General features: G+C 54.9%; 1 protein-coding gene across 1 annotated transcript in view; it reads left to right on the forward strand.

Moving 5' to 3' along the window:
- Window positions 1-568: 568 nt before the first annotated feature.
- Window positions 569-27,696, forward strand: part of CPT1A (carnitine palmitoyltransferase 1A) — a 59,940-nt gene continuing 32,812 nt past the window's right edge. Inside the window, exons 1-5 of the mRNA XM_047775056.1 lie at window positions 569-732; window positions 17,610-17,763; window positions 18,825-18,964; window positions 24,611-24,782; window positions 26,997-27,098. Coding sequence (XP_047631012.1) covers window positions 17,623-17,763; window positions 18,825-18,964; window positions 24,611-24,782; window positions 26,997-27,098 — 555 coding nt within the window. The 5' untranslated portion in view covers window positions 569-732; window positions 17,610-17,622. The remainder of the gene's footprint in view (window positions 733-17,609; window positions 17,764-18,824; window positions 18,965-24,610; window positions 24,783-26,996; window positions 27,099-27,696) is intronic.

Raw genomic sequence — 27,696 nt, forward strand, 5'->3', positions numbered from 1 at the left:
CTCAGGAAGCTCACAGGAATCTGCATTCCGTGTTGGCCCTGCGAGCCGCACTGTCCAGATCGTATCAGCTGTCACTCCGGGGATAGGTCTGATTTGGGGCGTGGGCGCTGGAGTCAGACTCGGGCCCAATGTGGGATCCATCTTTTTAGTTGTGTGATCCTGAGCAGGTTCGTGACCCTTTCTCCTGCCCCGGCTAGGATCAGCTATTTATAGGGGTGCCACGACGATTAAATGGGGCAGTGCCTATGGAGGGCGAGCATGAGCTCTGCACTGGGCTAAGCGCTTTTATGGGCATGGCCCTAATGAGTTGGCCCATTTTTCAGATGAGGAAACTGAGGCTCTCAGGGTGAGAAATCTCCCCCTAGGCCCCACGCTGGCAGAGGCGGAGGTGGCGGGCACCCGGGCAAGCCTCAGTTTCCTCACCAGACCCGCTCCCGGGCGCGCCAGGTCCCCTGACGCCCCGCCCCCTGACGCCCCGCCCCGCGCGGTCCAGGTCCCGCCCCTGGCCCTCCTCGCGCGGGGAGTCACCGCCCGCCGGCTCCGCAGCTGCGCGCATCAGCCAATCGGTCGCTGCCGGCGTCGGGTGCACTCGGCCTCGCCCGCAGCCCTCCCGCCCCAGGCGCCCGCTCGCTGCTCGCTCAGTCCGCAGCTGCCGTCGCCGCCGCTGCCGCTTCTGCTGCCGCCGCCGCCGCCGCCGCCGCCGCCGCCGCCGCACCTCCGTCCGTCGACTCGGTAGGGCCGGGCCGAGGGAGGGCGGGCGCCCCGCTTGGGCTGCGGCGGGGCGCAAGGATGGGGGGCGGATGGGGACTACTGGGACCCGGACTGAGGAGGGAGTGGGTAGGGACCGCCGCCTGTGCCGCGACGCAGCCAAGGGACAGGGGTTTCGTAGAGAGCCCGAAACCGGAGCGGGGCGAGATTCCCCATCCCCTGCAGTGGACTGGATCTGGGGGGTCCGCTCCGGGGTCGGTCTGCATGAGGGCATGTCCTGCACCGCTGCGGAAGGGATGCTCAAACCTTCGGACTTAGCAGGACGCCTCCGGCCTGGGACATTAGGGCCACCGGCTCCCTTTCCCTTCGCATCTCACCCGCACTTCCCAGGAATGGGTTGATTGGGTCTGGGGGTCCGTGCGGGACCGTGCGGGAGCCGGAGGGATGCGGCAAACGGGAGGGATGCTCAGCCCTCTGGACCTGGTTGGGCGCCGCCAATCCTCTCTTGTTCCTGCTCCATTCACCCCATCCCGGGGGTGGATTGGGTCTGGGAGGGCCGCCCTGGGGTCTCAGGCGGGTCCCAAGCGGGAGCCGCAGGGACGCTCAGGACTCAGCCGAGCGTCGCCGACCCCCTCTCTGCGCCCGCCCCTGCAGTGCTGCCGTCGGGACACGCCCTTGGCCCTGGGACTCCCCGCGCCCTGCGACCGTCCTCCCTGGATGCTAAGGGGGGGCGCCGGACCTGAGTCCCCACTTGCGAATGCCCTCCACCCCTGCGTGCGGCGCGGAGTCTAGGGCAGGTGGGCGCGCGCAGTCTACCCAAGGTCGAGCGGAGCGGGGGAGCTGCCTCGCGCGAGGTGGGAGGGTGGGGGGGGGGGCGTCACGTGACTTGGCCAGAGAGCCCGGACGGCGCGGTCAAGGGAGGCTGTGCACCCCGGGCACCAGACCTCTTCTCGAGCTGCCCCTAATCCTAACGCCCTGTGTGAGCCGACGGTCGGTTCCTTTCGTTTTGTTTGGAGAGACCGTGGGTCAGCGTCTTTCTAATGTAAATCGGTGCCTGGCCTTCAGTAAAACGAAGGGAACAAAGATGACCTTACTTTTTGAACTCCCGAGGGTTAAAAATCGCGAGTAATCAGGTTGAGTACAGAACGAACTTAATATTCCCAGCTCGCAACTGCTTTCGGTTCCTCTATACTCCATGTGATATCAAAATAATTGAAGGGCAGATTTGGGTAGGAAACTGGTAACTTTGTAAGTTACCGAATAAAATGAAAATCAGCTTAACCTTTTGAAACGTGTCTATTTTGTGACACCACTTTCTTACACAAGCGTCCGGTTTCTGGTCATCCCACATATTCAAGCATGCTTATGTCCTTCTAAACCACAAACCAAATGAATAAAAGATGGCCGAACTAGGTCTCTTTTTTTTCTTTTACGCCAGCAAGCATCACCCTCCTTTCCAAATTATTTAAGGTGACTCGTAGTGAGTGTGGCTTAGTATGAGGACATTGATGCTGAGGATAATGCCTCTTGTGGCAGGGAGGGAGTGTTTAGCTCTAAGTCATCTGGGACGGGCGGTTCAGACAGTAGCTGAATGCAGCATTCATGGATAGAGTTTGGGGTGGTTCGGCCTCTCCGTGCCCAGGGGCTCCTTTTCACATGTCAACGACCGGTTCCCATTCCAGAGATGTGTTGCTAGACCTGATCTTGCACATTGAACGCCAACTGAACAGTTTCTGGCATCAGAAAAAGGGCCATCTGAAGGCGTGCACATACCTGGTATCAGAGTGGCAGAAACTGGCGTCATGCACGGGCCAACATAACCTTTCAAGTTTATACTGAAAACAAGCGGCCAAACCCAGAAATTAAGGGAATAAACCTGGTGTCGCTGCCGCCCTTGGCCCCGGCCCCAGCCCAGTGGTCACCGAGCGGTCATGCCTGGGTCTCCGGGGAGTCCTGGGACAAGGCCCGGGCTTACGCAAACCTGGCTGCGCGCGCCCATTCATGGAAACACCGTTAATTTTCCCTTGGGTTTCGTAGCGAGCCCCTTCCGGAGGCGCTCTGGGCTCGCGGGGCGCAATGCGCCGTTGTGGGTGGGGGTCGGCGTCGGGTACACTAAGCTCAACTGTCTCCAAGGTTGACCACGCAGGGCCCGGCCTTCCCACCGAGAGGCGCTGCATTTCGCCCGCTGTCGCCGGGGTGGCAGCGCTGGCGAGGCGCGCCAGCTCGCTCCGGAAGGTCTCTCTGGGCTTGGCCGGGGGAACAGGATCTGAGCGCCCGGGACGCGCCAAGCCGGGGGCGGGGCTCTCGGTAACCTTTCCCCTACTTTTCTCAGCCGTCACGTGACGCCCGCGGGGGAGGGGAGGGGCGCGCCGACCGCAGTTGCTGGCGCTGCTGGTGCGGACGCGTTCCAGGCGAGCTATTAAAGGCACAGCCTGAGGTCTAAAGGCGGTGGGAAGGTGGGAGGCGGAAACGCGCGCCCGCTCGGCCCCGGGCTGGTTCTGCACTTTGATCCGGTGCATTTTTCCCTTTGTTGGAAAAAATGTTTAGTCATTGTGCATGGTTATTATTGGCAGACCAGACAGTTCTCTTGCTGGTGGAGCCTGCACTTTGAATTCCGGAAAGATTGCTGCTTTTTTTTTTTTTTTGTCTTTTTAGGGCCGCACCCGAAGTACATGGAGGTTCCCAGGCTAGGGTGTGCAATCGGAGCTGTGGCCGCCGGCCTACACCACATCCACAGCAAGGCCAGATCCGAGCTGTGTGTGTCTGACCTACACCACAGCTCATGGCAATGCCGGATCCTTAACCCGCTGATCGAGGCCGGGGATCCAACCTGTGTCCTCATAGCTGCTAGTCAGATTCGTTTCCGATGAGGCACGACGGGAACTCAGAAAGACTGCTGCTTTTAAGAATAAAATTGTTCAAGCTGGGGATATTTCAAAGTGCGTCTCAGAGAGCCTTTCTCGAAGCTTCTACTTTCTTTGAATGGCTTGAGCCGGTCTGAAGCTTTTCCTGCAAGGACTCTTCTGTTTTGAAAACAAGTACTACTACCAGCACACGGGGAAACAGGACACCAGGGCAGAGCTGGCCACCTCCCTCCAAGCCCTTTCCAGAAGTCCCCGCTATTAAGTTTCTTTGAGGAGGCAGAATAGTCTGGGTTGTACAGGGAATTTTTTTTTTTTTTTCTAGAAACCTGCTACTTGACCCAAGTCAGGAATATTTTCTGCTTGATTCCTGATGTTCTGTTACCTTTTGTGGCCTTTACCTCTTACCCCAAGCAAATATTAGGAGGTTGACATCTTGTTCACGCTGCATTCCCAGCAGGCCCTGGGCCAAGGCCAGACTGACCTTTTGGGGTGAGGTGGCTGGGAACCTCAGTTCTGAGAATGACCTTTCCTTTTTGTTATGTGTGGGCTGGTCTCATGTCCAGGAATGCTTGGGGAAGTTAATAATTGAAAGCAGTTGTGCTGCTGAGTGAGCCGTGCCTCTCTGGGGGTACAGTAGGGTAATGGCCACCCCGAGGGTTGGAGAATAGAGCCGTCGCTGCTCAGCTTGCAAAGGGTTGTCGCTGATTGTGGGACACCGAGTTCTCTAGATAGAAAGGAAAGAAATCTTCCATGCCTTGCCCCCCCATCCCAGGAACCTGAGGGTCTTCCTGGATTCTCTCCAAGCTGCTACTACCCCCCTATGACTTCTGTTTCCTAAATGGCTTTTTTTTTTTTTTTTTGGTCTTTTTGCCTTTTCTAGGGCCGCTCCCTCGGCATATGGAGGTTCCCAGGCTAGGGGTCCAATCGGAGCTACAGCTGCCAGCCTGCACCACAGCCACAGCAATGCCAGATCCCAGCCGCGTCTGCAACCTTCACCACAGCTCACGGCAACCCGGATCCTTAACCCACTGAGCAAGGGCAGGGATCCAACCCGAAACCTCGTGGTTCCTCGTCGGATTTCTTAACCACTGAGCCGTGACAGGAACTCCCCTAAATGGCTCTTGAACTTGCTTTTCTCCTGGGTGTTGTGAGCTGGAGCAGGCCTTCAGACACTTGTTGAATGCTTGAGCCCCTTTCTGCCCTGAATGGCTGCAGCCTCCCCGTGTGGTGAGGGTCCTTCCGGGGAGGGGAAGTTGTCATGGGAAGAAAGCGACGGGCAGGTGAAGCCATTGTCTGCCACCTTGTTTTTGTTTTTTTTTTGTCTTTTTGCCTTTTCTAGGGCCACTCCCGCGGCATATGGAGGTTCCCAGGCTAGGGGTCGAATCAGAGCTGTAGCCACCAGCCTAAGCCAGAGCCACAGCAATGTGGGATCCGAGCCACGTCTGCGACCTACACCACAGCTCATGGCAACGCCAGATCCTTAACCCACTGAGCAAGGTCAGGGATCGAACCCACAACCTCATGGTTCCTAGTTGGATTCGTTAACCACTGCGCCACGACGGGAACTCCAATTGTCTGCCACCTTGTTACTGTGCTCAGGGCCTCCTGGACTTGAGACCCACAAGCCCGCTGAGGGGTCAGGGACCCCCTCCTCCCACCCGTTAGACTGGCTGCCTCTGGGTCTCACGTCTCTTGACCGCCAGCACACACACAGAATTCCGCATGTTGTGTCGTGATACCCTAATGGGGAATGAGTTCCTTGAGGATGGGATGTTGAGTTTGTAAGGGGTTAATTGCCTTTCTTTAGAACTAACCCCCATTTAAAAAGCAATACACGTTTGTATTAAAAGCAAACATGAGTTCTCATTGTGGCTCAGCCGTAACAAACCTGACTAGTAACCAACCATGAGGACACGGGCTCCATCCCTGGCCCTGCTCAGTGTGTCTAGGATCCGGTGTTACCATGAGCTGTGGTGTAGGCTGATGGCTACAGCGCTGATGATTTAACCCGTAGCCTGGGTACTTCTGTATGCTGCAGGTGTGGCCCTAAAAAGCCAAAAAAAAAAAAAAAAGGGCAGGCAGAAAATAAAGCTTGCCTTGGAGTTCCCTGGTGGCTCAGTTGGTTAAGGATCTGGCATTGTCACTGCTGTGGGTCTGGTTAATGCTGTGGCGTGGGTTTGATCATTGGCCCAGGAACTTTGGCATGCTGAAGGTGTGGTCAAAAAAAAAAAAGATCCTTACATCAAAATAACCAAGAAGTTGCCACATACTGTGCCTCAGACTTTGCGTTTTGTGAAATAATTCTTCATTTATAAAATTGTACATGTGTCACCGATTTTCCCAAGTGTCAGGTTAATTCAGGAAGTCTTGGTTTCTTGCTGTTTTCGCGAGCACACGCTGTTGTGCAGAGGGCGGTACAGTGATGATGCGGACAGTTAAATGTCAAGGACTTCGAACACTTCGGGGAAGAGGGAGTGACACGAGGACATCATAAGGAAATCCACGTTCCTGGAGGAGGGCTGGCAGCTTGTGGCTGCAGTTAGGAAGGTGCAAAAAGCCTGTTCCTGCTTCGGAGATCTGATGTGGGATCAAGCCTGACGCTTGCTCTCCTTCAGTTGATGTGACGTATGGGTAACGTGCTGCTTCTTTTTTTTTTCCTTGTCTCTCGAGGGCCACACCCGAGGCACATGGAAGTTCCTGGGCGAGGGGTCCAATCGGAGCTGCAGCTGCGGGCCTACACCACAGCCACAGCAAGGCCAGATCCCCGATCCACGGAGCGAGGCCAGGGATGGAACCCGCATCCTCATGGATACTGGTCGGATTTGTTTCCGCTGTGCCACAATGGGAATTCCCTAACGTGCATACTGTATGTGCCAGGAAACATCGCACAGATGGTGATGACAGCACACACGTGTGTGTATCACATCTAAGAGGCCGAGCTGGAATTTGAACCAGTATCTGGGTTCTCCCAAGCTTATGCCCCCTCCCTTTAACTGGCCGCTTCCCAGGCCACTGTGCAGGCAGAGGGCCTGGCGGTTGGCACCTCCCCCACCCCCACCCCCGCTGGATGTGACACGGAATCAGCCGTGGGTGTTTCTGGGTTTCCATTTCCTCCTCTGTGGAGGGTGCTTCTGACACCTGTCTCTCTGTCTCACTGGGGTTTTCATGAGGACCCAGTAAGAGGCCAGATGCGAGAGTTTGGAGGGTGCCATGCGGAGACGGCGTCCAGCAGACCAGACCACGGCAGCAGGCAGCTTTTACGGAGGCGGCTGCATTCTGTTCTGCAGACCCCACACTGGAACACGTGGTTGGTCAAATTCAGTTGCCCTGCGGGTGCAAAGGTGAACCATGTACCTGGGGCACCCCGCTGAGGTTTTAGGGACATTGGATGTGACCCACGCCGTGGTGGGGAAGGGAGGTTCGGGGACCTTTCTTGGGCAGATCCATGACTCTCCCGGCCTCCGGTGCCCAGGCCGAAGTGCTGACATCATTCTGGCTGCAGGGGATCCTTCTGGGTGGAAAGTACCCACATAGTTAGTGCAGATAATGGGGGCCCGATAGGACCCTTTGTGTTTTCTTTGTAAAAATGTGGCCCTCACAGTTCCTTTGTGGTGTGGCGCGTTAAGGATCAGGCAGTGATTTAGGTCATGCTGTGGCACAGGTTTGATCCCTGGTCTGGAAATTTCTACATGTTTCGGGCTCAGCCAGAAAAACAAAAGGTGACTTCAATGGCCGTTCCTCAATTCTTGGTCTTCTTCTCTTTTTCTTTCTTTTCTTTTTTTTTTTGCCCCCTTGGGGCTGTGCCCACTGCATGCAGGCCAGGGATCGAATCCACACCACAGCAGTGACCCGAGCCCCGGCAGCAACAACCTGGATCCTGAACTGCTAGGCCACCAGGGAACTCCTTCAGTCGTTTTTCTTGCTAGGATCACATTTCTTTGCAGGTCCCTGGTGCAGTATCACTTGTTGCTCTGGCACAAGATAAGGCTTCAGCTTGAATTTGCTTTATTTCTGCAGTACCTCTGTAGGCAGAAGCCGTATTGTTTTTCCAAAGCTGTAGAAAACCAGGAGGATGACTCAGAAATCTGTCACCTGTCTTTGACTCAGCCTCCTTACAGAATAAAACGTGAATGGTTTGTTATGATACACTTCCCTGCGAGAAATGAATTGTGAGGCCAGATTAAATAAGGTGAATATTAAATGCTCAGTCATGGATTCAAGATATAGCCCTTCATAAATGAAAGTCTCTGCACTTTTCCTGTACACGAAGCCCTCCCCCAAATAAAAGTGAGTTTTGAGTCTCACAGTCTTGCGTCTAAGCTGCCTCCGTCAGATCAGGGAAAGAATAATTTGCATTGTTTTGTTTTGTTTTTTTTTCCGTTTTCGTCCTTTGTCTTTTTAGAGCTGCACCCGCAGCACATGGAGGTTCCCAGGCTAGGGGTCTCATCGGAGCTGCAGCTGCCGGCCTACACCACAGCCGCAGCAACACGGGATCCGAGCTGCGTCTTCGACCTACACCACAGCCACAGCAACTCAGGCCCTGAGCGTCTTTGACCTACACCACAGATCCCCAACCCACTGGTCAAACCCGCATCCTCATAGATACTAGTCGGATTCACTTCCGCTGTGCCGCAGCGGGAACCCCCACTTTCATTTTTCCTTTACTGCTGCTTTTTGCCCACACCTAACCTCTCCCCCTCCTCGTCAGTAGAGTAACAGAAATACGGCAATACGAAAGAGCGAAAAGGAGCCCGAGAAAAGACACGACCCCCTGAGCTGGTGACGGCTCTCCAGAACCCTCATGGTACTTCTTCCTTGAAGTGCTGTGGGCAGCCGTGCCAAGGCCAGCCGGGATGCCCCCTTGGTCATCAAGCATGACGGGTTTCCCCAAGTTGGAGCCAGTCCTGGAGGGCAGAACCAGCTTCGTTTAGCCAAGCGGAACCCTCCCAGGCATTGGTCACCAGGGAATATGATGTAGGCCATGAGGTCATGACTCTGCTCTCTGCTAAAGGTGATGCTGCAGCTTTGCGCTTGCGGTGCTTTCTTTCAAGAAAGAGGTTTTCCAGGCGTGGTGGCCCAGGGGTCCTCTGGCCTCACTGTCTCTTCCTGATGAGGGTTACAGGCTGTGCTCCTGGAGACCCCGCCTGGTCCCCTTGCTGCTCTAAGCTGTCACTTCCTGTGGCAACCTGGACTTGCAGCTCAGTTGTTTACTGCTAAATGGGATGGGCTGCTGTCAGCTGGATTTTAATAGAAGGCCAGGCCTGCTTACGTGGGCCCGTGAATTGTGCAATTCTGGCGGGAAGACTGAAGCATGTGAATAATTTTGGGGTTGGCACCCGCTGTGTTCGGAGTTACTGTAGTTATATTGCTGGTTGTGATTGCATCATTTAGGTTGCGACAGAATGACCTAAGTTTGTACCCGTGTTGTAATTTCAGGAACCTTACCTTGAACTTTGTGTGGAGCGCTCACTGCTTCGGTTGGTAGGTAAGACCATGAGTTTTGGAGTTGGTCCTGGGTCTGATGCCCAGCTCTGTGGCTCGCTAGCTGTAACCTTGGGCAAGTTTCATTCTTCTTCGTTTTTGTTTTTTGGTCTTTTTTGGCCACCCCTGTGGCATATGAAAGTTCCCAGGCTAGGAGTCAAATGGGAGCTGCAGCTGCCAGCCTACGTCCATAGCCATGGCAGTGCCGGACCAGAGCCACACCTGTGACCTACACCGCAGCTTGTGGCAATGCTGGATCCTTAACCCACTGAGTGAGGCCAGGGATCAAACCCGCATCCTCATGGAGAGTCGTCGGGGTCTCAACCTGCTGAGCCACAGTGGGAACACCTGGGCAGGTTTGTTAACATCCAAGCCTTGGTCTTCTCATCAGTAAGCGGAGCAGCCCTAGTCCTCATTTCCTCGGCGTCTAGTGGGGATTAAATGGGTTCATGCAGATAAAATACAGATCGCGTCGTCTGGCACACGCCAGAGGCTTTGGTAGAAAGAATATTTTGTATATTCATTGTTAATAATGGAAAAATTAATCTGCATGCCTACCTACCAACCTACTAACTGCCTCTTTTCCTTATGTGTTAATTTCAAGACTTATCTGTTTATCTGTTCATTTCAATAAAGACTTCTAGGAGTTACCATCATGGTGCAGTGGTTAACCAATCCAGCTAGGAACCGTGAGGTTGCAGGTTCAATCCCTGGCCTTGCTCAGTGGGTTAAGGATCTGGCGTTGCTGTGAGCTGTGGTGTGGGTTGCAGACGCAGCTCAGATCCCGTCCTGCTGTGGCTCTGGCGTAGGCTGGTGGCTGTGGCTCCGATTGGACCCCTAGCCTGGGAATCTCCATATGCCACGGGAGCAGCCCTGGAAAAGGCAAAAAGACCCCCCCCCCCAAAAAAAAAGAAAGAAAGAAAGACTTCTAACAACACCTAACTTGTTATATATTTCCAATCCTATAAAGATTGTTTTCTTGGAAGTCTGGTGACATGGCAAGTTTGTTTTTTTTTTTTTTGCTTTTTAGAGCTGCACCCACAGCACATGCAAGTTCCCAGGCTAGAGGTCCATCGGAGCTACAGCCGCCGGCCTGCATCACAGCCACAGCAACGCGGGATCCGAGCCTCGTCTGCGACCTACACCACAGCTCATGGTAATGCGGGATCCTTAAGCCACTGCGCGAGGCCAGGGATCGAACCCGCATCCTCTTGGATCCTAGTCAGGTCCGTTACCCGCTGAGCCATGAAGGGAACTTCCTCGTATGGCAGGTGTCATTGGTGATGTCCACATCTCAGTTTTGCCTGGGGCCAAAGTCCCGCCTCCTGCCCTTTGCATTGGATAACCCTTCACCTCCTTCCCTGCTCCCTGTCACAGAACCTAGAGTGGGGAGGCAGGGGGGAGGATGGCACTGAAGGAGATCAGGTGCCCTGGAGGGAAACAGGACGTCGGTGGGTGACTTGGTCACGTGTGTTGTGATGTGTAGGCTGCTGACCTCTGGAGTGAAAAGTTTTTGTTATAAGGAATTGACTGTGGATTTCCCATAGTGGCGCAGTGGAGACGAATCCGACTAGGAACCATGAGGTTGCAGGTTCAATCCCTGTCCTTGCTCAGTGGGTTGAGGATCTGGCATTGCTGAGCTGGGGTGTAGCTCGCAGACATGGCTTGGATCCTGCATTGCTCTGGCTGTGGTGTAGGCCGGTGACTACAGCTCTGATTGGACCCCTAGCCTGGGAACCTCCTTATGCTGCAGGTGCGGCCCTAAAAATACAAAAAAAAAAAAAAAAATTAAGGTCCTCTTATCAGAATTGATGAGATGTTGCAACGTTTCTCCTCCAGGGGGTTCCCTTGACATGTTTGGTGTTGAACTGTCTCTGGGCTCATGGTTCTTCAGAGAATTTGACAAGGACTTGTGTCCTGGGAGCTTTATAGCTTCTGTTGGGAGATTAAACGAGTAATTGACAAGGGACAGTCATTCGCCAGCCAGTGCAGGCGAAACTGCTAAATGCCCCTGATAGGATTTCTGGGCCCGCACCCAGGTGTGAAGCTGGAAAAGGGACACTGCAAAAAGGCAGAAGGTGTCTGGACTGTGAGTTAGAGCTCGAAGGCCTCGGGCATGACTGAGGGGCCTGGTGGAAGCAGAGGTGCCAGGAGACCCAGCTTGGGAGGGCCTTGGGGATGGTCACGTGATAGACCCATGGTGTGAATTTTAAAAACTGCGATAAATAGGTCATCGTTCTCAACCTGAGCGTCTTATTCTGGATCTTGGTGTTTTTTCCTGGAGCAGATTAACGTAAGGTGCTTAAGGGCCGTGGCACAGGTCTTGGTGCCAGCTCTCTTCTGGTTTCTACAGCAGCGCCATTGCGTGGTTCCCACGGCGGGGAGGGGCAGTGTCCAGGTGCTTCCCAGGTGGGGAGGTTTGTGCAAACTCGCCGTCAGGCGGGGCTCCAGGTGGGCACACGCCACCTGATGGGGCCAGGAGCCATTTCTGTCCTGCCAGAGAAAGTAGAGGTGTCTGTACCCTCCCAGTGGGCACACCGACAGAAACAGCTTTCTTCAGCGTGTTGGGCCAATTTCTGGATGTCTCCCTGCCGCTGGGGGTGGGGGTTGCTGCTAGGAGCAGCCGCCTCCCGTGTGCTGAGCTGGTCTGGGGTGCACACAGGTGGCCTTGCGTCGAGAACAGCCCCCAGGGGGCCCGGCTCCCATACCCAGCCAGACCTTCTTGGGGTCAAGCAGCCAGTGAGTTGCTCCCCCCGTCCCTCTGTTCCCTCCAGTTCAGAATTCTTGTCTCCAGGGGTTGCTCAGGGATGAGTTCCAGCAACAAGTGAATGACTGGAGGGGAGACAGTTCCTACGTTTCCTCCTCCAACCTCCGGAGAAGCGGGGGCACAGGTGCGTGCTCTGCAGGTGGGTCCCAGCGGTCCTGCGCGTAAACCTGGTCCCGGGGGAAGCCACCTCCCTCCACCTGAGTGGGGGGGCGGCAGTGGGGGGAGGGGCAGCATACCTTCCCCCACCGGCAGGTTCTGGTGCCCGCGTGCAGCACGGGCTGAGGGATGGAGGAAGGACCGCTGTAGCCCATCCGCACAAGGCAGGTGCAGGAGGTGTTTCAAGGACAGAGATGGCGAGGAGGGTGTGCGAAAGACGCAGGGTGAGTTAAGATGAATTTTCGGCTGACTTTCTTTGGCATCGGTGGAGATGAGCTTGAAACTTGGTGTGCAAGCCTCCGTCAGGGCCCTGTGGGTGGCTGATGCCCGGGGCGCAGAGGGGCTGCCGGAGGAATGGTGACCCCCAGCTCGGAGCCCAGAGAGAGACAAGCGGCAGCAGCAGATGAACTGGTGGGACCGTCTGTGTGCCTGGTAACCTTACCCAGGAGGGAGAGGAGAGACGCATGGTTGAGAAGCACATTGAGTGTGGTACATGGCAGAGCCCCCGCCAGCCCAGGAAGCCCAGGGAGGGGGTGCCGCCCACTCACCTGACCCTTGGGCCCCCGCCGTGCTCTTGGCCTTCACCCTGGAAGGTTGGAGGGTTTGAGACAAGGCTGCCCGGGGTGAGTGGCCCGGATCCAGACACAGGCCTGGCCTGCCAGCTGGCCCCAGGGCCCTCCCTCTCACGGTGTTTTGGGGTCCCGGCTGTGCTGACAGAGGAAGAGGACAGCCATGCCTGCCTGGGTGCTGTGCCTCGGGGGCCCTAGGGAGGCGGGCCAAGAAGGGAGAGGTGGGGACAGGGCGGTTTCCGGTCAGTGTGGCAAAGCGTTAGGATCTGTGTCTTCAGGGAGGAGTGTGTAGGTGTCTGACGTGTTTGCAGTTTCTCACGATTTCAGACAGAAAACACCTTGCTTTTTCTGTATGTGAAAGTCCTCATAATCCCTCGAGTCCGTGAGTTTATTAACGGCCCGCCCCCTCCCCCCTCCCCCAGCCTCAGGTGCTCCACCTGCAGGCAGGGCGCTCAGGAGGCAGGTGGCTTCCCAGCGGTGGGGAGGGCACTCCTAGCCAGGAGGGTCCTGATTCAGCTCCAGGCACCTCTGCCAGCACTGCCCATCTGAGGCCCTTGAGGTAGATACCCTGACGGACAGGTTGGCCGACTGGTGGCCAGGACGCCTCCATCAAAGTGGCGAAGAGCCCCCAGACCCCAGGGCCGACGGCAGGAGGCGGGCAGTTGAAAGGCTTTTCTCCTCTGAACTTGCCCGGGTGTTGACCTTTGAGAGAAAGGTCCCCCATCTTAGAGATGTTAGGGACCCTCTGGCATGGTGACCCCGAGGAGATGCTTCGAGGAGCCCGCGGCCACGGCCAGCCTGTGGGAGGCGGTGGTGGCTGCATCCTCATCAGTTGGTCTGGTTGCTGCAAGGGGGTGACTCAGAGGGGAGAGTAGGGTGGTGCGTTTGGGCTGCACCCAACCCACCTGGGTGGGAGGTTAGGAGCTGGGGGTGCATCCTGTAAGGGTACCAGGTCAGGGAATGGACTGGCTGACCACTGAGGGAGCACATGAAAGGTCTGGGGATGCTTTGAAAGTTACCCTCAGGGCTCCCGTTGTGGCTTGGTATGTTAAGAACCTGACTAGTATCCTTGAGGATACAGGTTCGATCCCCAGCCTTTCCCAGTGGGTTAAGGATCTGGTGTTGCCACAAGCTGTGGTGTAGGTCAGCAGCTACAGCTCTGATTGGACCCCGAGCCTGGGAGCTTCCCTATGCTGCAGGTGTGGCCCTAAAAAGGAAAAAAAAAAAAAAAAAGTTGGTCTGTAAAGTGGGGGATTTGGCACCAACTACGGTGAATAGGTGTTTTGTTTCTTTAAACATATTTTAACAGTGGGTTAAGAATCTGACTCCTGTGGCTCAGGTCGCTGCGGAGGCAAGGGTTTGATCCCTGACCTGGGAACTTCCGTGTGCTGTGGATGGGGCTGAAGAGAAGATATTAAAGAATATCACAGACATATGCAGAGAGAAGCAGGCGTAAAGATCTTCATTTGGGAGGGAGTTCCTGTTGTGGCGCAGCAGAAACGAATCCAACTAGGAACCATGAGGATGCAGGTTCGATCCCTGCCCTCGCTCAATGGGTTAAGGATCTGGTGTTGCCCTGAGCTGTGCGGTAGGTCGCAGACTCAGCTTGGATCCTGTGTTGCTATGGCTGTGGCGTAGGCCGCAGCTGAAGCTCCAGTGGGACCCCTACCCTGGGAACCTCTGAATCCTCTATATGCTGCAGGTGCGGCCTTAAAAAGCCAAAATAATACAGACCTTCCATTTGGCCACTGCAACTTTCTCTGTCTATCCTCCCCCCACCCCCAAGGATTTTGAAGCAAATAGGAGACAGGCTAAAAGATGAAAGTGTATTGGTGGATATTTCAGTATGTATCACCAAAAGACAGGAGCTCTTTTATTTTTATTTTATTTATTTATTTTGTCTTTTTGCTTTTTCAAGGGCCGCTCCCGCGGCATATGGAGGTTCCCAGGCTAGGGGTCCAATCGGAGCTGTAGCCACCGGCCTACGCCACAGCCACAGCAACAAGGGATCCGAGCTGCATCTGCAACCTACACCCCAGCTCACGGCAACGCCGGATCCTTAACCCACTGAGCAAGGGCAGGGACTGAACCCGAAACCTCGTGGTTCCTAGTTGGATCCATTAACCACTGTGCCATGAGGGGAATTCAAAGACAGGAGCTCTTTTAGAAATATCTACAATATTATATGACAGCTAAAAGCATTGAACACTGTTTTTTTTTTTTTGGCTGCGCCAGTGCCATGTGGAAGTTCCCGGCCAGGGATCGAATTTATGCCACAGCTGCAGCGACACAGATTCTCGACCTGGCTGTTCCTCGAGGAACCTTACTATCTATCTGTCTATTTATTTATTTTGTCTTTTTTAGGACTGCTCCTGAGGCATATGGAGGTTCCCCGGCTAGGGGTCTAATCGGAGCTGTAGCTGCCGGCCTACACCACAGCCACAGCAACACCAGATCTGAGCCTCGTCTTGGACCTCCACCACAGCTCACGGCAACGCCGGATCCTTAATCCACTGAGTAAAGCCAGGGATCAAACCCGCAACCTCATGGTTCCTAGTGGGGTCTGTTTCTGCTACGCATGCATCCTTGAGTGCAGTGCAGAGGGCGCTGGGCTGGGGTTATGAGCTGGGATGCAGCTTTGCCCACTTGCTCTTTCAAGATCATCCAAGCAGAGCTCTCAGACGCTGAGGGCTGGCAGGTCCCAGGTGTGCCCCTCCCGCCGCGCCCTGTGCCCAGCATCCCCGCCTGGATGCCCTGTCCACACACGGGGTGAATTCTCCCCTCCAGCCCCGCCCTCCGCACACTCTGGCCCCGCCTCTGAGACCTGCCCCAGGGGGTGACCCGCCACGTCCCCACTGTGACCACTCTGGCCACTGCCTCCTGGAGACTGCCCCAGCTTCTGACTGGTCCTGCTTCTCCCGCTCCTCCCCGCATGCTCCATATGGCAGCCTGAGTGGTCTTTATTTATTTTATTTTATTTTTTGTCTTTTTAGGGCTGCATGCAGGTCATATGGAAATTCCCAGCTAGGGGTCCAATCAGAGCTGCAGCTGCTGGCCTGCGCCACAGCCACAGCAACACTGGATCCTTAACCCACTGAGTGAGGCCAGGGATCAAACCCGCATCCTCATGGATCCTAGTTGGATTCGTCTGCTGCACCACAGAGGGAATTCCCTGAGTGGACTTCAGAATAGACACAGGAACTGATATCCTGACTTAGGGCCTTTGGATGCTGTCCACTGTCCTTGGCAAGGAACTTGGCTGCCTTGGGGCCCCCTTCTGGGAAGTTAGCCCCCATCCTGAGTGCAGCTGCCCCGCCTCCCCCACCCTAAGCCCAGGCACCCTGCCTTCCCCACCCTAAGCCCAGGCACCCTCCCTCTCCCACCCTGAGCCCAGGCACCCTCCCTCCCCGACCCTGAGCCCAGGCACCCTCCCTCCCTCCCCAACCCTGAGCCCAGGCACCCTCCCTCCCTCCCCGACCCTGAGCCCAGGCACCCTCCCTCCCTCCCTCCCCGACCCTGAGCCCAGGCACCCTCCCTCCCTCCCCGACCCTGAGCCCAGGCACCCTCCCTCCCTCCCTGACCCTGAGCCCAGGCACCCTCCCTCCCTCCCTGACCCTGAGCCCAGGCACCCTCCCTCCCTCCCTGACCCTGAGCCCAGGCACCCTCCCTCCCTCCCTGACCCTGAGCCCAGGCACCCTCCCTCCCTGACCCTGAGCCCAGCCGCCCTGCCTTCCACCTTAGCTGCCACCCTGACCGCACTCCAGTCCTTTCACAGCTCTGCCTCCGGGCCTGAACGTTGTTCCCTCTGGCTTCTCCTTCTGGGCATCTCCTGGTTGATCCTGTCACCTGGGAGGTCCCCTCTGTCACCCCCTCTTCTTTTGCCCTGCCCCGCCCCCCAGCTGTGGGAGGGCAGTGCCAGTGTCCCCTGTCCGTGCCCCTGTCCTGTACCTCCAGGGCGGTCGACACATTCTTGTCGAACAGGCGAATGATTGAAAGTTGGAATTGTCTGTCCTGAGTAGTGGTGCAAACTAAGTTTGACGTTTGTGCCCGGGTGGCTCTGAAACCCCTTCCCCTTGATTTGGATGGTCCGGCACCTGCGCACGGGGGGCTTCTTAAGTCGGGAGAAAAGGAGAACTAGAGGGTGAGGCAGATGCACACTCACAATTTTGGATGTTTTTTTGTGGTTCCCCCTTATGGCTTTTTTAGCTCCTTTTTTATCCACACGTGCTCGGCACAGGGTTCAGGAGCTGGTGGTGGCGAGGGGCCGGTTGGGGAAGGACCGAGGGAGCAGGTGCGTCAGGATCCCGCCAGGTGGGAAGATGGACTCAGAAGATGCCCAACGGGGAAATGACAGGAGCTTTAACGGAGGGGCCAGGCTTGCCCCTGGGGAGGTGGTCCTCGGCCCCTCGGGCTGTTGATGTCAGTTTGATTCCAGCAGCCTCAGGGGAGGAAGGCGGGGCCTGTCCAGTCCCCTCCCTCCCCCCAAGGGTTCTGGGCATCTGGTTTTCCTGGAGTTTTCCTGTGCAGCCTAAAGCAGTTTCTCTGAGCAGCAGCCACGCGCGTGAGGCCAAGGCATTCTGTGTCCGTCTGTGTCTGCACCTGGAGATAAGGGATCAGGTCCCCTGGGGACTGTTTGTGGACTTTCTGTGCCAGCCTCCGGGCTGGCTGGCCAGCAGAAATGGGATTATTTGCAGTACAAGTTGCTAAACAGCCACCAGCTTTGTGTGGCAGCTGGGTGTGGCCCGGGCAGCTGCCACCGGGAGGCAGGGGGGCAGGGATCAGTGGGAAGGCTAGGGCTGGGGTGGGGGTGGGGAGTGAGGCGGGGGGGCGGGGGGTGTTCCACTTCCGGACCCCGCTGTCCCCCAGGGCCTCCAAGCAGAGGCAGCAATTGTCTGTGTCCCTCTGGACAGGCGGAGGAGGGGCCGTCACAGAATTGGATGGATCATGAAAAATCAATCTATCAAATGGGAGGAAGCGCTTAAATTCAGAACGGCTTTCGTGTCTATACAAGTAAGGGCTTTTCTAAGCCCCAGTAAATAGTCATTTCTCCCCTCGTCTCTCCAGGCTACTGCTCACCATGGCAGAGGCTCACCAAGCCGTGGCCTTTCAGTTCACGGTCACTCCAGATGGGATCGACCTTCAAATGAGCCATGAGGCCCTCAAGCAGATCTATCTGTCTGGACTTCATTCCTGGAAGAAGAAGTTCATCAGATTCAAGGTGAGGTTGCGGGTTCGATCCCTGGCTTTGCTCAGTGGGTTAAGGATCTGGCGTTGCCGTGAGCTGTGGTGCAGGACGGCAGCTGTAGCTCCGATTCAACCCTAGCCTGGGAACCTCCATGTGGCATGGGTGCAGCCCTAAAAAGGCAAGAAGAAGAAAAAGAAGAAAAAGAATTGTTTAAGGCGTTCTTTGGTGGCCTAAGTTGGTTAAGCATCTGACGTAGGGTCACAAGTCTCTCCAGAGAGAATTCGATAACGCTTTGAGAGGTTTTTAATCCATTGTTTCAGTCAAATCAATCTCTTACTAAGATGGCTTCAGTAAGGGTTTTTGCTTTTTTTTTCCTTTTTCAGCTGCACCCTTGGCATAAGGAAGTTCCTGGGCCAGGGACTGAATTCGAGCCAGAGCTGTGACCTATGCCACACCTGTGGCAACACCGGATCCTTAACTTGCTGTGCCACAGAAGGAACGCCAAGAACTTTATTTTTTAAATTTGTTTTGGAAGCAGCAGCTATCAGCATTTTGCCCATTTTGTGTCATACCCCACTCCCCCCACCCCCGACTCCAGGCGGGGCTTTGGCTGAAGCTTCTTCGGGTGAATTCCCCACGTGAGGGGAGATCTCCCTTAAATGCCTCGGGGTTAGGTGGTGTCTGGTTCAGGAGTCTAAGGGGGCTTGGCTCTGGGCAGGGGGAGGTCTTGGGGCATCCTGGGCATAGCAGGTTGCGGAAGGGACCTGAGGGTTGTCTGGGTGGCCAGTGTCCTGAGTCAGCCTGGATGGAGCCCCAGGATTTGTGTGTTACATTGTGTGTTAAACCAACCTGGGGCGGTAGCTCTCCGGGGAGGCGGCTCTAAGGAGGGTTTAGATGCACACGAAGCAGAGGAAGGAAAGGAGCTGAAGGTGGAAGGCCTGGGGGCTGGAGGCTCTGGGGAGGGTTTCCAGCAGCGACCGCGTGGTCATCACCCGCCTGCGTGAACCAGCCCCCCCCCCCCCCACCCGCCCCGACAGCTCCCGGCCCCTACCCCCGGGAGGGCTGTCGCTCACGTGCCCCGTGTCTGTCGGTAGAATGGCATCATCACGGGCGTGTTCCCGGCCAGTCCCTCCAGTTGGCTCATCGTGGTCGTGGGCGTCATGTCGACAATGTATGCCAAGATCGACCCCTCGCTGGGGATAATCGCCAAGATCAACCGGACCCTCGACGCCACGTAAGGAATCCTTTCAGATCTCCGGGGGGCTGCCGAGGTACTGATGTTTTTTGGGGTCTCTTCAAACGTAACTGTTGCTGTTCTGCATTCAGTGTGAGGCTTTTCCTGCTGTTTTTCTTGTCCATTTTCTCCCCGTGTCCTGGGGAGTTTGTGGTCCCTGGCGGCCCGCTCTCTGATGACTAGGGGTAAGAAGAGCAGCTGTGGTTTGGGGGTACCCACCATGACATGTCTGGCCCCGAGGTGGAGGCCCGTAGTGACAGTCCACAGAGCCTGTCTGCTGGACCTTCAAAACGGGAATTTCCGGAGTTCCCTGGTGGCCTAGCGGTGAAGGACTCGGCATTGTTGCTCCTGTGGCTTGGGTCAGTGTTATGGCTCAGGTTTGATCCCTGGCCTGGGAACCTGTACGTGCCACGGGAGCAGCCCCCAAAACCAAAAACCTAAAAGAGCCAAAACCTCACAGCTCAGGGCTGAATTTCTGATCATGCCAAAGAAACGATTAAGTGGTTTTAACTGAAAGGTCTGAATCTTCTTCTCCGTTTTTATTTTGTTTTTGTTTTTGTTTTGCTCTTTAGGGTCGCACCCACAGCATATGGAAGTTACAAGGCTAGGGGTCGAATTGGAGCTGCAGCCACTGGCCTCCGCCACAGCCGCAGCAACGCCAGATCTGAGCATGTCTGTGACCTATGCCACAGCTCACGACAACACGTGATCCCTGACCCACTGAGTGAGGCCAGGGATCGAACCTGCATCCTCACGGATACTAGTCAGATTCGTCTCCGCTGTGCCACAACAGGAGCTCCTGTTTTTGTTTTCTTCTTTTGGCCGCCCCACGGCGTATGGGGTTAGCGGGCCAGGCATCAGACCTGAGCCACAGTTGCAACTGTGCTGCAGCTGTAACACTGGATATTTTAACCCACTGTGCTGGGCTGGGGATTGAACCGTACCTCTGCAGGGACCCTGAGCCACTGCAGTCAGATTCTCAACCCACTGCACCTTGGCGGGTACTCTTTCTTCCGTTGTTTTGAGTGGGGGCCCCTTAGTCCTGAAGGCTGCTCCTTATTCACAAAGCCCTGTGATGCCCAGAGTCACTGAGTCCAGCTGAGTCGCTTGCAGCCTCAAGCTGCCTGGGGACGCTGGCTCATGCCTTTATAGGCGTCTGCAAGGCCCAGGATACAAGTGCCTGTACTGGACGCATGCATGGATTGGATGCCTGCCAGGCTCCAAGCCTGCCTGGGGCTGGGGGAGCCGGGCAGGGACCCTGTTGCTCTTCTCCCTTTGTTTCCAGGAGCTGCAGGTCTGCCCCTCAACAGGCAGGTCACCGCTGCATTCCTGCTTTCAGACTTTCACCTTACTCTCAAGTGTGGGCTGTCTTCCTAACGCTGGATTATATTTAGAAACATTGGCTATTTAAAGCTCTTTATAATCTGGTCTTTATAAGATCTGTGTCTTGAGCCCTCTAAACCGATGGATGTAAACTGGGCCATCCCTGGCTCAAATTCAGAAAGAGCAGGTTAAAGGCCAGCATCTACCAGGTTCAAGGGCCAGTCTGGAAATTCTCCCTGGAGCGGAGCCCTGAGGTCCTGAGGTTTCAGCTTCCCTAGTGGGGGGTGACTCGTACTGTTAGCTCATCCCCTGCAGCCTCTGAGGGCGCAGGCTCTTCAACAGAGAGCTTCTTTGCTAATGCTTGCTGTCGAAATGTCTAGAGAGAAATATATGTAAAAAAAGGCGGAGCCTGTCATTTGTTTGTTAGTGGTGAAATACCATTTGATTTTTGTGAATCAGGTAAGTAGGTGTGTCTTTCCCAAATTCAGTGATACTGTATTTAGGAACCTGAAACAGAGATTATCTGGAAGATTGGCTCTTAAATCCCTAAATCCAAGGTTGCTTATAGAGTACACTATCAGAAAAGAAGGTTTAGCTTATTATTTTTTTTATTTTTTTTTTTCCCCTTGGGGCCACATCTGTGGTATATGGAGGTCCCCAGGCTAGGGGTCCAATCGGAACTGTAGCCACCGGCCTACACCACAGCCACAGCAACTCAGGATCCGAGCCGCGTCTGCGACCTACACCATAGCTCACGGCAATGCTGGATCCTTAACCCACTGAGTGAGGCCAGGGGTTGAACCTGTGTCCTCATGGATGCTAGTAGGATTCATTTCTGATGAGCCGCGGTGGGAACTCCCAGAAAAGAAGGTTTAAAGTGGAGACTGCAGTTAAACTTGACCGCAAGAATTGACAGATTATAGAAAGGTACAAGTCCGGGGTTTGTTTGTTTGGTTTTTGTCCTTTTGGGGCTGCATCCAAGGCATATGGAGGTTCCCCGACTAGGGGTCAAATCGGAACTACAGCTGCCAGCCTACGCCACAGCCACAGCAACGTGGGATCTGAGCTGCGTCTGCCACCTGCACCAAAGCTCATGGCAAGGCCAGATCCTTAACCCACTGGGCAAGGCCAGGGATTGAACCCATGTCCTCATGGATACTAGTCAGGTTTGTTAACTGCTTGAGCCATGACGGGAACTCCAAAAAATACAGGGTTTTTTTTTTAAATTTTTTGTTATAGTTGATTTGCAATGTTCTGTCAATTTCTGCTCTACAGCAAAGTGACCTGCTGCGACATGGGTTCAGCCCCTGGCCCGGGAACTTCCATGTGCCCTGAGTGTGGGCCCCCCAAAAATTGACCAAAAAATTAAAAAGATATAGTTAACATGGAACAATGTATTCGTTTTTAGGTGTACCACATAATGATTTGACGTAGATATTACAAATGATTGTAATTTTAGTTAACGTCCATCACCAATATAGTTACAAATCTCTCATTTTTTAAAGATTTCACAAATAGCTGAGATCATACCGTATTTGTCTTTCTCTGACTTGTTTTACTTGGCACAATGCCCTCAAGGTCTGCCCAGGTTGTCACAGATGGCGGGATTTCCTTCTCTTTTTTATGGTTGAGTAGTACTCCGTTGTGTATCTACCACCTCTTTGTCCACCTATCTGTCCACAGACACGTCCATATCTTGGCGATTGGAGATAGTGCTGGGTGAACATGAGGAGGCAAATATCTTTCCAAGGTAGTGATTTCAAGGAGGTCCCGTCGTGGTGCAGCAGAAATGAATCCAACTAGGAACCGTGAGGTTTTGGGTTCGGTCCCTGGCCTTGCTCAGTGGGTTAAGGATCCGGCATTGCCGTGAGCTGTGGCATAGGTCGCCGATGCGGCTCCGATCCCACGTGGCTGTGGCTGTGGCGGAGGCCGGCGGCTGCAGCTCCAATTAGACCCCTAGCCTGGGAACCTCCACATGCCAAGGGTGCAGCCCTAAAAAAAAGCCAAAAAAAAAAAAAGGTTATTTCATTTCCTTCAGATAAATACCCAAAAGTGCAATTGTTGGCTCATATGGTAGTTCGATTTTTTTTTTTAAAGGAATGTCCATACTGTTTTCCACAGCGGCCGCATCAATTTCCATTCCTACCCACAGGGCCTAAAGATTCCCGTTTCTCTACATCCTTGCTGACAGTTGTTAAATTATTTTCATTTTATAAATGTCTTGTAGTTTCCAAAACAACTAAGACTGCAACCCATAAAGATGTATAAGTAGCTGCGTTTCTTCTTTGTTTTGTTTTTTTGGCCACACCCATAGCTTGTGGAAGTTCCCAGGCCAGGGATCAAACTCCAGCCACAGCCGTAACCAGAGCCATAGCGAGGACAATGCCTGGATCCTTAACCTGCTGAATCATGAGGGAACTCCTCTAATCTTTTTTTTTTTTTTTGTCCTTTTAGGGTCATACCCATGGCATACGGAAGTTCCCAGACTAGGGGTCCAATCAGAGCTGCAGCCTCGGGCCTCCACCACAGCCACAGCAACGCCAGATCCGAGCCACATCTGCAACCTACACCACAGCTCACAGCAACACCGGATCCTTAACCCACTGAGCCAGGCCAAGGGTCGATCCTGTGTCCTTATGGATACTCATACTAGTCGGGTTCATTGCCGCTGAGCCACAATGGGAACTCCCTCTTATTTTTTTTTTTTTTGTTTTGACTTTTTTGTCTTTTCCCTAGGGCTGCACCTGTGGCCTATGGAGGTTCCCAGGCTAGGAGTCAAATCAGAACTGCAGCTGCCAGCCTACGCCACAGCCACAGCCACGTGGGATCTGAGCTGCATCTGCGACCTACACCCCAGCCTACGGCAACGCGGGATCCTTAACCCGCTGAGCGACGCCAGGGATCGAACCTGCAATCTCATGGTTCCTAGTCAATTCGTTAACCACTGTGCCAGGACGGGAGCTCCTTCTCATTTGTTAAGTCCCATCTTTACCAGAAAATATATCACTTTCCTTAGCAAATGAAAACATTTTCTCTAAGGTTTGGATTTGAACAATCATTGTACATCATTTTCTATATTTATTCATGATAGACCTGCCTTGATAAAAAAACAAGCTCTTTTGGAATAAAGAGTCGACGTACTAGTTTTGCCAAATGATCTGTGTTTCTCATGAGTCATGGTGAAATCCAAAGGTATGTTTAAGGAAAGAAATCCTCAGTAGCAGGAAAGGAAGGCCCAGAATCGCTACTGGGTCCCAGCCCAGGAGGATGCAGTCCGCCAGGAGCGTGGGTCTCGTTTCTGGCAGGTCGCCACCTCTCCCATCACCTGCCTTCGTCATCCTTAGATCCAGGGCAGGTTGTGCCTTTTCCCCTGTGACGCAGGTCACCCTGGGTGTGTCTTGAGGATTAGAGGAGCAGACAGGGTTGGTTCATTCCGAATCAAGAAGGGAGGAGTTTCCTAGTGCCTCAGTGGGTCAGGGATCAGCATGGTCATTGCTGTGGCTCAGGTCACTGCTGTGGCGTGGGTTCTATCCCTGGCCTGGGAACGTTTTTGGCTGTACAGACAGCAAAAAAAGAAAGGTGTCCCCCTGGCGGCTCAGAGGAAACGAACCTGGTTAGCATCTGTGAGGATGCAGGTTCGATCCCCAGCCTCGCTCCATGGGTTAAGGATCTGGTGGTGCCGTGAGCTGGGGTGTAGGTCGCAGACACAGCTTGGATCCTGCGTGGCTGTGGGTGTGGCTGTGGTGTAGGCTGGCAGCTGCCGCTCCGATTCGACCCCTAGCCTGGGAACTTCCATATGCCACGGGCGTCGTCCTAAAAAGACCAAAAAAAGAAAAAAACAAAGAAAGATGGCTGAGTCTTCAGAGAATGGGATGCATGTGGGTCGTCCTGTGTCTGATCAGGCCGGACTCAGAGATCTGGGTGTCTGGCCTCACCTGGATCCACGCAAGGCCGCCTCGCCCGAAGCACATGGCGGCGCCGCCCGCCACCTCTTTTCTTTTCTTTTTTCTTTTTTTTTTTTTGTCTTTTTGCCATTTCTTGGGCCGCTCCCTCGGCATATGGAGGTTCCCAGGCTAGGGGTTGAATCGGAGCTGTAGCCACCAGCCTACGCCAGAGCCACAGCAACGCGGGATCCGAGCCGCGTCTGCAACCTACACCACAGCTCACGGCAACGCCGGATCGTTCACCCACTGAGCAAGGGCAGGGACCGAACCCGCAACCTCATGGTTCCTAGTCGGATTTGTTAACCACTGCGCCACGACGGGAGCTCCCCGCCGCCTCTTTTCCACGCTGACGGATGTGCATCTGGTCTTGTCTCGGCAGCGGCTACCTGTCCAGCCGGACGCAGAATGTGGTCAGTGGCGTCCTGTTCGGCACCGGCCTGTGGGTGGCCCTCATCGTCACCATGCGGTACTCCCTGAAGGTGCTGCTCTCCTACCACGGCTGGATGTTCGCCGAGCACAGCAAGATGAGCCGCGCCACCAAGATCTGGATGGTGAGGCACCTCGCTGTCAGCGCAGGACCGGGTGGGCGGGTGGTGACAGCCCTGGGGTTGCCTGACACGGGCGGCCGTGGCCGGTCCGCCACTCGCTGCCTTTGGAGACACACACCTGGGCAAGCTTTGTTGCTGCCAGAGCCACCGGCTCCCCCACACCCCCAAATGTCCTCGGGGCCCCACCCAGACCTTTTTCCTTTGGCCGTGAGAGCATGTAAGGGAAGACCTACCCTCTTCGCACAGCACAGCGTTGGTCACAGTCCCAATGTCCTCTGGGAGATTCCAGAACATACTCAGCTCTCCTAAGGGAAACCGTGTACCTTCTTTTTGCCGCACCCATGCCATGCGGAAGTTCCCCGGGGCCAGGGATTGAACCTGAGCCACTGCAGTGACAGTGCTGGGTCCTTCACTCACTGAGCCACCAGGGAACTCCGAAACCTTCTATCTTGTAACCACCCTCACTCCCTCCATGTACCCTGGCCCCCGGTGACCCCATTCTCTTTGCCGTGTCTGTGACTCCACAGATCTCTCGAGACGCATCCTTCTGCACCTGGCCCATGTCCCTCAGCACGGCATCCGGTGTGGGTGGCTTTTACTTCTGAAAGGAGGGCCCTTCCGGGACTTTTTTCTCCCCCTGACACTGAGTTGGTGACCCGGATGTCGACCTTATCTAATTGCCAGGCAGGTGTGACACCTGTAAGTGAGTTTGTGCCAGGGACGACTTTTCTTTCACGGTGGCAATGTGTTCTGAATGTGTCATACAAATGCATGCTGGATTTGTCGTCCAGGTCACCCATCCAACACATGTGCCCAAGAAGTCACTTCTTTGTAGTTTTTCTTTCTTTTTTTTTGTCTTTTTGTCTTTTTAGGGCCGCACCTGCAGCATATAGAGGTTCCCAGGCTAGGGGTCTAATCAGAGCTGTAGCCGTCGCCATACACCAGAGCCACGCAAGTTGGGATCTGAGCCACATCTTCGACCTACACCACAGCTCACAGCAACGCCGGATCCTTGACTTACTGAGCAAGGCCAGGGATCGAACCCGCAACCTCATGGTTCCTAGTCGGATTTGTTAACCACTGAGCCACGATGGGAACTCCTTTTGTAGCTTTTCTAACTTGGGCGAAGTGGGTTCCCCAGCCGGCCAGGGTGATTGGGACACCCAGACGCATGCTTAGCTTCGAGCATGTTCTATCTACTCCCCTTGGTCCCTAGTCCAGCGGCCCTGGGCCTGGATGTTTGACCCCTGGCCCGGGAACTTCCATATGCTGTAGGTGTGGCCATAAAAAGAAAAGAAACAAACAAAAAGAATCAACCGCCGACTCATACCCCTGCTGCACACTTGCAAGCACACACACAGACACACACACACACACACACACACACACACACACACACGACACCCCACAGCCCCCATGAGTCTTAGATGTTTTGTCGATGTCTAGTCAGCATGAGATCACCAGTTGCTCCGCTACGTGTAGATCATTTCAGACTAAAGCAGAGGCCAAGGGCCAGCAAGCGTGTGCCATCCACCGGGCCGGTCAGTGACCAGAGGGGCCGCGCTGTTTCTGCTGGGCTTGGCTTCAGGCTCAGGACCCTCTCCTAGCCCCTCCTCACTGTCACCAGCGCCTGGAGCCAACCTCGAACCCGAGGGCCTCGCAGGAGTAGGTGGGTGGTTCTTGCCCCTCCGGCAGGTGCACAGTCAGCCCCAGTGTCAGGGCATCCAGGAAACGACTCCTCCTGGACCAGCAGGCATCTCAAGGCACCTGTCCTGGGTTTTACTGGGGTTACCTGTTGGCCGAGGCCTGCGAGTATAGGGGCAGAAAGTGGACTAGAGGAAAAACGAACCACCATGGAAACATCAGTCAAAGGTCAGCAAGTTGTAAGCCCTGGAGGGCTGGTTTTGAGGCCTTTTTTTTTTTCTTTTGCTTCTTAGGGTTGCACCCACTGCATATGGAAGTTCCCAGGCTAAGGGTCCAATCAGAGCTGCAGCTGCCGGCCACAGCCACAGCCACAGCCACAGCCACACGGGATCCGAGCCGCATCTGCACTCTACCCCACAGCTCAGAGCAACGCCGGATCCTTAAACCGGGAAGCAAGGCCAGGGATTGAACCCGCGCACGCTCAGGGATAAGAGTTGGATTTGTTTCTGTGGTGCCGCCGCGGGAACTCGCCAGGGGCTCACCTTTTGGAATGCTGCTTTTTTTTCTTTACAGATGATGGTGAGGCTCTTTTCGGGCCGCAGACCCATGCTGTACAGCTTCCAGACGTCTCTGCCGCGCCTGCCCGTCCCGGCCGTCCGGGACACGGTCAGCAGGGTACGTGCAGCCTCCCACTCCCTGGAACACCCAGCCTGCACGCCAGCCTCTTTGCAGTTTGGGCTTATGGCCTGAGGATGAGCGGACATTCATTTACTGGCATTTGGCTGTGTTGGATCTCAGCCGTGTACCCCGAAGGCTTGTAGAAAGCTGGTGACATCTTTTTTCTCCCCCTAATGTATCAGCGCACCTGGGGCATTTTGAAAAAAAAAAAAAACCCATCATATTCGCTAGAGAATCTGCTCGGCAGAGTTTGGTGGGTGTGTGTTTTTAGGGCCGCGCCTGTGGCGTGTGGACGTTTCCAGGCTAGGGGTCGAATCGAAACTGCCGCTGCCGGGTGACCCCACAGCCACAGCCACACGGGATCCGAGCTGCACCTGTGACCTGCACCACAGCTCGAGGCAACACCGGGTCTTTAACCCACTGAGCGAGGCTAAGGATCAAACCTGCATCCACATGGGTCCTCATCAAGGGTCCTTAACCCACTGAGCCACAAAGGGAACTCCTGTGTGCACATTTTGATGGTGGTGAATGGGCTGCTGTGAACATTCCCATACAGGTGTTTGGGGACCTGCTTTTCGGTCTCCCGGGTGCAGAC

Source organism: Phacochoerus africanus, chromosome 4, assembly GCF_016906955.1.
Source record: "Phacochoerus africanus isolate WHEZ1 chromosome 4, ROS_Pafr_v1, whole genome shotgun sequence".
Lineage (NCBI taxonomy): Eukaryota > Metazoa > Chordata > Mammalia > Artiodactyla > Suidae > Phacochoerus > Phacochoerus africanus.